The 10934-nt window shown below is 46.7% G+C and overlaps 1 protein-coding gene across 1 annotated transcript; it reads right to left on the reverse strand.

Moving 5' to 3' along the window:
* Positions 1 to 6604: 6604 nt before the first annotated feature.
* GHRH (growth hormone releasing hormone) lies at positions 6605 to 9957 on the reverse strand. Its single transcript, XM_081552307.1, has 4 exons — positions 9878 to 9957; positions 9507 to 9611; positions 7495 to 7614; positions 6605 to 6677 (listed from the first exon to the last, which is right to left on the reverse strand). Exons 1-4 carry the CDS (start codon positions 9955 to 9957, stop codon positions 6605 to 6607), a joined length of 378 nt encoding a protein of 125 aa, XP_081408433.1.
* Positions 9958 to 10934: the final 977 nt, after the last annotated feature.

Consider the following 10934-nt stretch of genomic DNA (forward strand, 5'->3'; position numbering starts at 1 on the left):
GCAGTTGAGAACTGGCCTAACTCTATACTACGACTTATGACATACACCAGATTTGTTGCTTAAATTATTCACCACTGGCAAAGATTCTTTGCTTGATCAAACTTTAGCCAGGCTCCTGAAATTTCTCCTTCACCTATCTGTGCCTTTTTTTTTTTTTTTTAAGATCTAGTTTTAGCAAGAATCTTGCTAAGCAGTTTAACCAGACCCTCCCACCTCCATGTCTGATCATGCTGATACATGATCAGAATCCTCATCCTCCATCATCTCCCAGATGATGTCTCATCTCCTTGGTCTGTCTTCAGCCAGAATCCCCTTACCCCTGATGTATCCTCTTGGTAAGTTTCCACCCACTGAGCCTCACCCTGCTCTTTGGCTACAAGTTCCCAGTGGACCACACTGTATTCAGAATTGAGCCCACTTCTGTATGAGATTTCTTTCTCCCTATTGCAATAGTCTTGAATAAAATCTGTTTTTACTACTTTAACTGCTGTGCAACTCTGTCTTTCATTTGACATTACAGTAGTGCCTGGACCCGGCCTTCCAAGAGTATAGTCATCACGGCAGGTCAGTATCCAACTGACCTTTCTTTCTTCACCCCGCTGGGCCTTAGTTTCCCATCAGTAAAAATGGGATAACACTTCTGAGGGCTTTATAAGGATTAAATGAGGTCACATCCAAAACACACACCAGAGCGTCTGTCACTGACTGACACTGACTCAGAGGTTGCTCAGGTGAGTATAGACATTACTGTTGTTATTTCCTGTGTGTTGTTAGCAGGGGCCCAGTAAGCAGTTTGTACTAGGACCTAGATTTCTTTTGTTTCTTTGTTGGTTGGTTGAATTCACTTGCTTCCCCAGCATTTCCTGAGGGGCCTGGCATCTTGGAACAACACAAGGACACTGTCCTGGAATCAGGAGTCAGTTCCCAGCTTTGACCCCTCTGAGCTGTAGGACCTGACCTGTTACCTCTGCTCTGCCCTCCCCCTAGGGCTGTGGTAGGGAGCCCGTGAAGCAATAGATGAGAACCCCTTTGTGAGTTTTAATGCAAACATAAGGGATTATCATAAGAAACAAATCCTCCATTGATTAGAGCATTCTGTGGAACAAAAATAATAATAATAAAAATAGCACTTCATCTTAAGCAGGACCCTCAAGGGAACGGGAAGCTCCCAGCCGCTCTGTGGGCAGGGGTTAAGTCCTTTAAGCCGCCATTACTGTGGTAGTTACTGGAGATAAAGCACCAGAATTGTGGCCATCACAGTCTTTTCCTTTATTAACGGCATTCACCTCGAAACCCACAAGGAGCAGCAGGCCCCAGCGGTCATTATTTCATTTGAAAAACTAATTGGAAGTTGACAGAGCCCTCAGTGTTTGCTTTTGTGGGGACAGGCGGAGGAAAGAGATGAGCAGGTGGGTCTGGGGGATGGAGGGGGGTCGGGCTGGACCCCATTCAGCAGCCGCCTCCTTTGTTCTCCTCCCCTGGCAGGTTCTCGGTGGCCGGCTCAGCTTGGTTGAAGTGGACTGCGGCCCTCAGAGGCCAGCCTTCTCCTCCGGAGGGGTCTTTTGTTCCCCATTATGGGTATTGTCTGCTCGGTGGAGCCACCCGGGCCCCTGTGGAGCCATTCCCATGCTTCATATTCTTTCTTGGAGGGTAAACTGGGGAGAGCAGGTGGTCTGAACGCTGTGAAACCCCATGCTGGCTTTACGGTCCCGGTGTGGGAGACGGACCCACGGGTCCAGCACTGTGTGTTTCAGGCCAGAAAAGGACAGAGAGAAGATTGCTCACCTCCAAGTCCCCATCAACTCTAAGATGCTGTGAATATTTTCATGCTTTTAATCCAAACACACATCCCATCATCTAGACTTTTCACTTTAAAAATTTTTTATTATTATTTTTAAATTTTATTTTTATTTATTTTTTTGGCCATGAGTGCCTTGGGGCATGCAGGATCCTAGTTCACCAACCAGAGATGGAATCTGTGGCCCCTGCAATGAAAGCAGATTCTTTTTTAAACAAATATGTAGTTATTTAGTAGCGCTGAGTCTTAGTTGGAGGATGTGGGGTCTTTAGTTGCACTGCGGCATGTGAACTGTTATTCGCAGCATGCCAGGATCTAGTTCTCTGATCAGGGATCAGACCCGGGCCCCCTGCATTGGAAGCGTGGAGTCTTAGCCACTGGACCTCCAGGAAGTCCCAAGTTCACCAATTCTTCAGAGGGGCGATATGTGGGGATATGCCCAGATAAAATGGTTCATGAAAAGAAAAAGTTGGGTAATCACTGACAAAGGTAACTCTGGAAAGTGACTTCAGCTCTCTGCTTCTCTTTATATTAATAGCAAAATTTCTCAAAAGAATTGACTCTGCCAGAGCTGTCCAATAGAAATATAATGCAAGTCCCATTTGCTGTTAGGTTGCTAGGTCGTGTCCCACTCTCTGTGACCCCATGAACTGCATGCAGCGCACCAGGCTTCCAAGTCCCATAGGTGATTTGAAATTGTCTAGAAACAACAATAAAAAAAGTAAGAAGGAAATAGGTGAAATCAAGTTTAATATATTTTATTTTAACCCAATTTATCAGATATGTTATTTTAATAGGTAATCAATACAAAAACAGGACTGAGACATTTGGTATTCTTTTTTCATACTGTCTTTGAAATCCACATAAAGCACATCTCAGTTGATATTAGCCACGTTTTGTGTTCAGCAGCCACATGTGTTCGGTGGTCACCATACTGTACAGCCAGGTCTCTCCTCTCCGGATCTGATCCCTCTCCTGCTATTTTCTCTTGAACCCACTAGAGTCAGACTTCTGCGTCCACCATGCACCCAGTTTGTTCTTGCCAAGGTCATCATTGTCTTCCACGATCATTTTCATGTTCAGTTCTCAACTGATGACCCATCAGCGGCATTTGGTACATTCCATCCCTCTCTTCTTGAACTGCCTTCTGAAATTTCTCTCTTGTAGTTTTTCTGCTTTTTCCTTCTCAGTCTCCTTTGCTGGCTCCTCATCTTTCCTCCACCCTTTAAATACGGAGTGCCCTGGGGTAGTCCTTGCACTTCTGCTAGTCTGTTCTTTTTTCTTGGTGATCTAACTCACTTTCCTGACTTTATTTTTTAATTTTTTTTTTAGGCTGCACCACACAGCTATGAGATCTTGGTTCCCCAACTAGGGATTGAACCTGGGGCCCCAGCAGTGAAAGCACTGAGCCCTAATCATTGGACTTCCAGGGAATTATCTTTAAAAAAAATAAATGTTATTTTTATTTTTTTAAATTAAAAAAATTAATTTTTAAAATTTAAATTAAATTTTAAAAATTTTAAAACAATTTTATTAAAGTGTAGTTGATTTACAATGTTGTGTTAATTTCTGCTGTACAGCAAAGTGGTTCAGTTATACATATATACTATTTTTCATATTATTTTCCATTATTTTTTTTTAACTTTTTATTTTGTATTGAATTGTAGTCAGTTAACAGTGTTGTGATAGTTTCAGGTGAACAGCAAAGGGGCTCAGCCATACATGTAAATGTATCCATTCTGCCCTAAACTCCCCATCCATCCAGGCTGCCACATAATTTTGAACTGAGTTCCATGTGCTGTATAGTAGGTCCTTGTTAAAAAATTAAAAAAAATTTTTTTTAATCTCCTGACTTTATAGACCATCTAAAAGGTGACAGCTATCCAGACCTCTCTCCTGGCTCCAGACCTGCACGCCCAAGTGCCTACTCAGTCCCCCTACTGGGCCTCTAAAGGACATCTCAGACTCAATATGTCTAAACCCCAACTCCTAATTCTGCCCCCACCTCCAGAGCTCCTAAATGGCAATTCCGTCCTTCCAGGTGCTCAGGCCCCAAACTTTGGAATTATTCTTAACTCCTTTCCAGTTCCCATACCTTATCCATCAGCAAATGAGTTCTACCCTAAGAATGTACCCAGCATTTGACCCTTTCTCAGAGTGGCAGTAAATGCAAGTCAGATCATGTCATTCTTCTGCTTAAACTCTGCCGTGGCTCCCATCTCGCCGAGAGTGAGATCCTTTCATTCCTTCCCATGGCCTCCCAGGACCCCCATGAGCTGGCCTCCCGCTCCCTCTTGGCCTCCTTTCCTTCACTCACAGCCTCGCTGTGCTCTGGCTAGACACAACGGCCTTCTGCGCCTCCCCCTTCCACACTCTTGCCTAGAGGCCTTTGTGTTGGATTTTCACTGTTTGGGGAATGTTCTTCACCCAGTCATTCTCCGCAAGGCTAACTCTTGAGGGACTTTACTCAAATGTCCCTCATCAGAGAGGCCTTCCCTAACCACCCCACCACATACTCATTCATTATGGATAAATTATCCCCTCCAGTACTCCCATTGCCTTAATTTTTTGCTCTTTGCAATCACCACCATCTTACAAATTCTATATTTACTTGTTTTTATTATTCTTTCCCCCATTAGAATATAAGCTCTACGCTAGACTTCCCTGGTGGTCCAGTGGTTAAGAATCCGCCTGGCAATGCAGGGGACATGGGTTTGATCCCTGGTCTGGAAAGATACCACATGCCTCGGAGCAACTAAGCTCGTGTGGCCACAACTACACAAGCCTGTGCCCCCTAGAGCCTGAGCTCTGTAACAGGAGAAGCCACTGTGATGAGAGCCCACACACTGCAACTAAAGTAGCCCCTGCTCTCAGCAACTAGAGAAAGACCATGTAGCAGTGAAGACCCAGCACAGCCAAAAGGAAAGAAAGAACATAAACTCTATGAGGTCAGCACAGCACTTGGCACATAGTGGGATCTCTAGAAATGTTTGTTGAGTGAATAAATGGCATTGCTCATAGATGAATGAGTCACCAGTGGGTGAAAGATGACTTGGGCCCAGAGTAGTTGAATATGGCTAAGAGCCCAGCTCTGGGCTGGGTCCCCTATAGTTGAATCCCAGCTCTCTCCTTGTTGGCAGTGACCATGGATGGCAATTCACTTCACCCTTCTGTGCCTCGATTCCTCGTCTGTGAAATAAGAATGACGCCAGTACCTCCTGTTAGGCTGTGTAGGGAGTCTATGAGGTTCTACACATAAAGCTGCCCAGCTGGCACTCTGAGTGTTTGGTAAATGTTAGCTTTTTTTTTTTTTTTTTAATATCTTGTAATACCACTTTGGGAAATGGCACTCTGTAAAACATGTGAAAAATTAGACTGAAGATAAAAGAAAATTGAAACGCAAAGCAGTATGGGGGAATTTTATTGTATTTATTAAAGGAAAAAGTAGGTCAGAAATTAAAAAGGATTAACTGGATGCAGTTGTGTTTCAGCTGCAGGGAGCAGAAAATAGAGGCATAATCTTCATCCTTGGGAATTCCTATTGCAGAAAGAAAGATAAAGCTTAGTCTGGGGGCACTGAAATCAAGGCAAGGTAGGACAGGACACTTGGAATTAGGGTGACAGTGACTCCAGTGTTGAGACTGACCGACTCCCAAGATGACTTCAGTCTTAGCCCCGGCTCTCCCAACCCACTCCCATTGAGAGTCTGAGCAGTCATTGGCCCTTGAAGAAGCCACTTCTAACTCCCAAACAGGGTTAGATGAGGTCATTCTTTCCAGCACACACGTTCACCACATCTCTTACCATTGATCACAAATTAAATAATCCACTGTACAAGTACTTGTTTAATTTCTGTCTGATTCAGTGTGTTATGAATTCCATGAGAGCAGATACCAAGACTGGACCATCCACGGCTGTCCCCTCAGCCCAGAGCCTGGCCATCTTTGGGTGATTTTTTGTTTTTTAAGATTTTTTTTATATGGACCATTTTAGAAGTCTTTACTGAATTTGTTACAATATTGCTTCTGTTTTATGTTTTCACTTTTTGGCCACAAGGCATATGGAATCTTATTTCCCTGACCAGGAATTGAACCCGTGCCCCCTGCATTGGAAGGCGAAGTCTTAACCACTGGACCACTGGGGAAGTCCCTGGATGACTTTTAAGAGCTGGGAAGATGGAGAAATCTGAACTTGTTAACTTAGGGGGCTGTTATGTGGACATAAAGCGTGATGGGTGCAAAAGGATGCTAACTGCCAAATCATTCTACTCTGCAATTTTAAGGTATTAATAGGAGAATTCATTCAGCAGTTCTGTTTTCTCAGCACCCCCCGGATACCCTCATGTCCTAGTATTTGCAACAGTTGAGCTGGAGGGGGAACAATGGCTGGAGCAACCTCTGGGCCCTTCCTGCTGCTCTACGACTTTCAGTTTGAAGCCTCTGGCTTTTAACTTGCAGGAACAAAGCCTGCATTCTTAGGAGGTGGCCCTCTTTGGGGCCACTCTGCCCCACTGGGGCCTGGTGGGAGCCCTGAAGGAGGTGAATAGTGACCTAATCCCAGTGTGAGAGACACAAGGCCGGGGCGGCGTGTTGGGGGGAGGCATTATTCTTAGGGACATTTATTTTAAAAAAGAATTCTATCCTCCGGGACCTTGGCGGTCATTGGAGCAAAGCTGCTCCCTTTACAGAGGAGGGAACAGGGAAGATGACTTGCTATGTGCAGAGACTTGGCTGCACAACCAGACCTGGGGCTCAGGTGTCCATCCGGCCTCCTGGGTTGGTTCTCACCTCTGCTGCGCTCTGCCTGTCAGCCTGCTGCCGCTTGCATCTCCCCAGGACAATACTTGGCCAGATCTCTGAGCTCTTGGTGTCTAATCAGGCTGGGAAGAAGGCGAGGGGGCACACGGAGAGCTCTGCTGGGAACTGGATTTGCTTAATAGTTCGGGCTGGAGGTGTCTGGCAGAGTCACGCTGGGGCGTGTTTGTGCTCACAGTTCAAAAATCAGGCTCTAAAATACAGCACAGTTTCTGCAAACAGTCGGGTCGTTTTGAGGAAATGGAGTTCGTGTGAAGGGCTCTGGGGAAGAAAGGCAGGTCTTGGGCCTGCCTAGAGGGACTAGGCAGGGGCTATCTACTGCCTCTTCTTTGTCTCAGTTTTCCTCCTCTGTAAAATGGGAAAACTCGTTCCTGATCTTCCCTGACTCCTACTGGGATTGTGAGGGTCAGGGAACTGTCATTCTCATCTCTCCCTCTCACAAGTGCTGCTCACAGTCCTCCACCCAAGGGTATTGGGAGGGGCTGGTCTCCCTTTAATTTTACAGTTTGATGAACTTGGCAAGGGATCCAGGGCATGCATTTCAGACCAGGAGCATCAGAGTCCCCTGGGACTCTCGTTCAAATTCAGATTCCTGGGTCCCACTCTAGGACTCTTGAGTGAGGGACATTTCTGTACACAGACACTGAGGCTGGCCTCTGGCTACACACTGGAGATACAGGAGTGGATGAGAGCCAGTCTCCATCACACATGTCCCCCCTTCTTCCGGTTCTTGATGTATGGAAGAAGGGACCTCATTCCCAGTTTGCTTGGAGAGGAGGAGAGTCCTTTTCCTGGTTACCCCTGGGGACAGAAGACTCTGAGGCCTCTCAATACACACATGTGCACACCTTCACACACGTGCACACACACACATATTCCCACCTGCGCTCCTGCAGCAGGCTCACCAAGATGCTCTCCAATGCCATCTGCTGTTGGTCCGTCCACATGTCATCCACCTGACGGCCAAGCCGTACCTTTGCTCCTTGCTCCTGGTTTCTTTCTCTGTTTGATTAGAAAAAGAGGAACAACAGAAGTTGCTGTTTGAGTAGGAAGTGGAGGAGGCCGGGGAAAAGTCAGGGCAAAGGGAGCAGAGCGGGGGTGCATCCCTCGGCCTATTGCGATATCTGGCATAGACTCTTGCACCCAGCTGAATTAGACTCAGCAACGTTTAAGAAGGCAGTGTGTATAGGAGTGAAGATTATAGGCTGTGAAGTACACATCTGCAAGATATCTTCCCACAGATGACTTATGAAGCACAAAGGAGAAGATGTTAACTCGACAGAGGAGAAACCTGGCAGACGTCGTGTTACGCAAGTGATCACAGTTACCATCACCAATGGGACAAATTGACAACGTGCTCCTCCTGACAGGATGCACTGAGAAGGACACATTACTTCTGTTGCATAATGTGAATCTATTCATGAGGAAGCACCTGGCAAGCCTAATGTGAGGGACATTCTTTGAAGAACTGCCCTTTACTAATAAAAAATGTCTGTGTCATAAAGACTGAGGAACTGATCCAGACTAAAAGAAAGTAAAGAGACATGACAACTAAATGCCACCTGTGGGCGGATTGAGTCCTGGATGAGGAAGATCAGTAATTGTTACAGGGACTTCCCTGGTGGTCTAGTGGTTAAGAATCCACCTTGCAATACAGGCAACATGAATTCAATCCCTGATGGGGGAACTAAGATCCTACATGCCGCAGAGCAACTAAGCCTGAGCACCACAGTTACTAAACCCGTGTGCCACAACCAGAGAGTCCATGTGGCACAATGAAAGATCCTGCATGCTGCAACTTAGACCTGACACAGCCAAAAATATTTAAAAATTTTTATAAAGGACATTTTGGGACAACTAGTGAAATTTGAATATGGACTATAAGTGATAATTATACTGTGATTCTATAAGAGAGTATCCTTTGATTAGCTATTAGGAGACACACGAAAGTACTTAAGGATAAAGGATCATGATGACTGTAATTCACTCTCAAATGGCTCAGCAAAACAATAATACTCACAATCATACCTGAGTTTGTGTATGTATGTCTAGAGCTGTATCTAGGCGTAGATATAGAGTGTGTGTGTGTGTATACATGCTCAGTCATGTCCGACTGTGACCCCATCAACTGTAGCCCATCAGGCTCCTCTGTCCATGGGATTTTCCAGGCAAGAATAATGGAGTTGGTTGCCATTTCCTCCTCCAGGGAATCTCCCTGACCCAGGGATCGAACCTGCGTCTTCTGCATTGCAGGCAGATTCTTTACCACTGAGTCATCATGGAAGCCCCAGAAATAGAGTAAGCAAATATAGTAAAAAATATTAGGAATTGTCGACTCTTAGGGCAGGGTATGTAAAAGCCCTTTGTACTGTTTCTGCAACTTCTCTGTAAGTTTGGAATTTTTTCAAAATGAAAACTAAAACATGTTCAGGCAGTGGAGTCAGGCTGATTGGATGCTAATTCTGCCACTCATTGGTGTGTGTCCTTTAGAAGCTATTAATGTAGCTTCTGTATGATGGGGGCAAGAGGACATCCTTTGTAAAGTTGTTGGAAAGAGCACATAAGAACCTAAGAATAATGCTGACACTACCAAGGGCTTACTTTGCACTGTGCCAGGTGTGTGTAAATGAACCAGTGTAAAGTCTTTTTTTTCTGGTACAGTCAGTCAAGTGGTGACTGCTGTCAGTGTTATTACTGGAGCCCAACTCAGGGACAAGCATCTATGCTCAATGATCATTTATTAGTTAAGGGTAAGACGAGGTTCGACACTGGAGCCCTTCTGCCCTGGCAAGTCCAGAAGTGACAGATGCTGTGCAAAGAAGAGACCAGACTTGGTCCCTCCAAATCGTGATGCATTGGGGGTGCAGGGAGAAGTCACAAGAACGCCAGCTCACCCCTGCTGCCTGTTCATGATATCCTGGAGTAGCTTGCGGGCAGACAGCTGGCCCAGAACCTTCCGGTAGCTGTTAGTGAAGATGGCATCTGCGTACCGTGGGATCCTAGTAGAAGGAGTCAGAGGTCAAAGGGTGGGGTGGGAGGCCCAGGGGACTGTGCTCACTGGGTCTCTGTGAGGTCCTTCTGTCACCTCTTGCCCTGCTCATCCCCAGAGAGGGCTGGAACCAGGGCTGGGTGGTGACCTCTTGGGGCTAAGTCTGCCTCCCTCCCAGAGATGAGCAGCAGAGGCTGCCTGAGGAGCCCGCTCGGGACCAGCTCGATTCTGCATCCTTAAAGCGCCTCTCCTGCTTCTCTTGTCAGGACTGCTTACCTGAGAGGCTGGGAGGGCAGGGAACCGTGGGAGCCGCTGCTGAGGGTGAGGGTCACGAGGAAGAACACCCAGAGCAGCATCCTTCACCCCTGTGCTGGCACCTGGGAAATGACAGACAGGAAGAAAAGGTCAGGCATAGCCATAGACACTGGGATGCCCTCTGCTAGCTCCGGCCCTCGGCCTGGCTCCGTGCAAGCTATGGTCCTTGTCTTTTGCAAGCTGTGGGGTAGGGAAGACGGAGCAGACTCGAAGTCTGACACACCTGGGTTCAAGTTCTGCCTCTGCCAGTCACGAACTCTGGCCTCATTTTCTCCATCTGTAAAATGGGCATGATAAGGCTACGCTGCTGACCTCACAGGGTTGAACATATAACGAAAGACAATGGTGAAACTACCACTTTCTGTAGGGCATTCTACGTGGGACTCAGGTCTCAGCAAGAAATAATATAATAATGTGTATTAAATCGCTTCAGTCGTGTCCGATGCTTTGCAACCCTATGGACTGTTGCCCGCCAGGCTCCTCTGTCCGTGGGGATTCTTCAGGCAAGAAGACTGGAGTAGGGGAGGAGCAAATAGCTTCTCATATTTGCCTAAGTTGCCCCCTGCCCCAGTGTGGCACTGACAGTGTTGAGTGGGGCTAACAGCTCAGGCCCTGAGTCAGAAAAATCCGAGTTCACATCCAGGCTTGGTCATCACTAGCTGTGCATCCCAGGACTAGGGGCTTCTCCTTTCCAGACCTCAGTTTCTCTATCCATAAAATGGACTCGATAACTGGACCTACTGCAAAGGGTCGTGTGAGCATGAGCTGAGATGAGGCACCTGAGTGGTTGGCACAGGGGGGATTCTTCACACACCTCTGCCCTGAGGACCTGCTCAGAGGGCAGGCTGTCTTGGTTTTGTGTGGAGTTGGAGGGAAGGGAGAACGGCTGTGCCTCTTGCTCCAGATGTTTAAATTTTGCCTAAGAGTTTTAGCCCTGGAAGAGACCAGGGACCTGGGGAGCCCGGCCGCAGAATCATCTCATAGATCACGTAATTATCCTTAATGGGGGCCTGCTGAC

Source organism: Giraffa tippelskirchi, chromosome 13, assembly GCF_054371585.1.
Source record: "Giraffa tippelskirchi isolate mGirTip1 chromosome 13, T2T-mGirTip1v1.2.pri, whole genome shotgun sequence".
Lineage (NCBI taxonomy): Eukaryota > Metazoa > Chordata > Mammalia > Artiodactyla > Giraffidae > Giraffa > Giraffa tippelskirchi.

Bases quoted from the DNA above. Each gene is read 5' to 3' on its own strand.
- GHRH (XM_081552307.1), bottom strand. From the start codon at position 9,957: ATGCTGCTCTGGGTGTTCTTCCTCGTGACCCTCACCCTCAGCAGCGGC. The intron at 7,615-9,506 runs GTGAGCTGGCGT...CTAATCAAACAG, and splicing joins ATCATGAACAGGCAGCAGGG to AGAAAGAAACCAGGAGCAAG. The intron at 6,678-7,494 runs GTGGGAATATGT...CCTTCTTCCCAG, and splicing joins AGCCTGCTGCAGGAGCGCAG to CCTGATTAGACACCAAGAGC.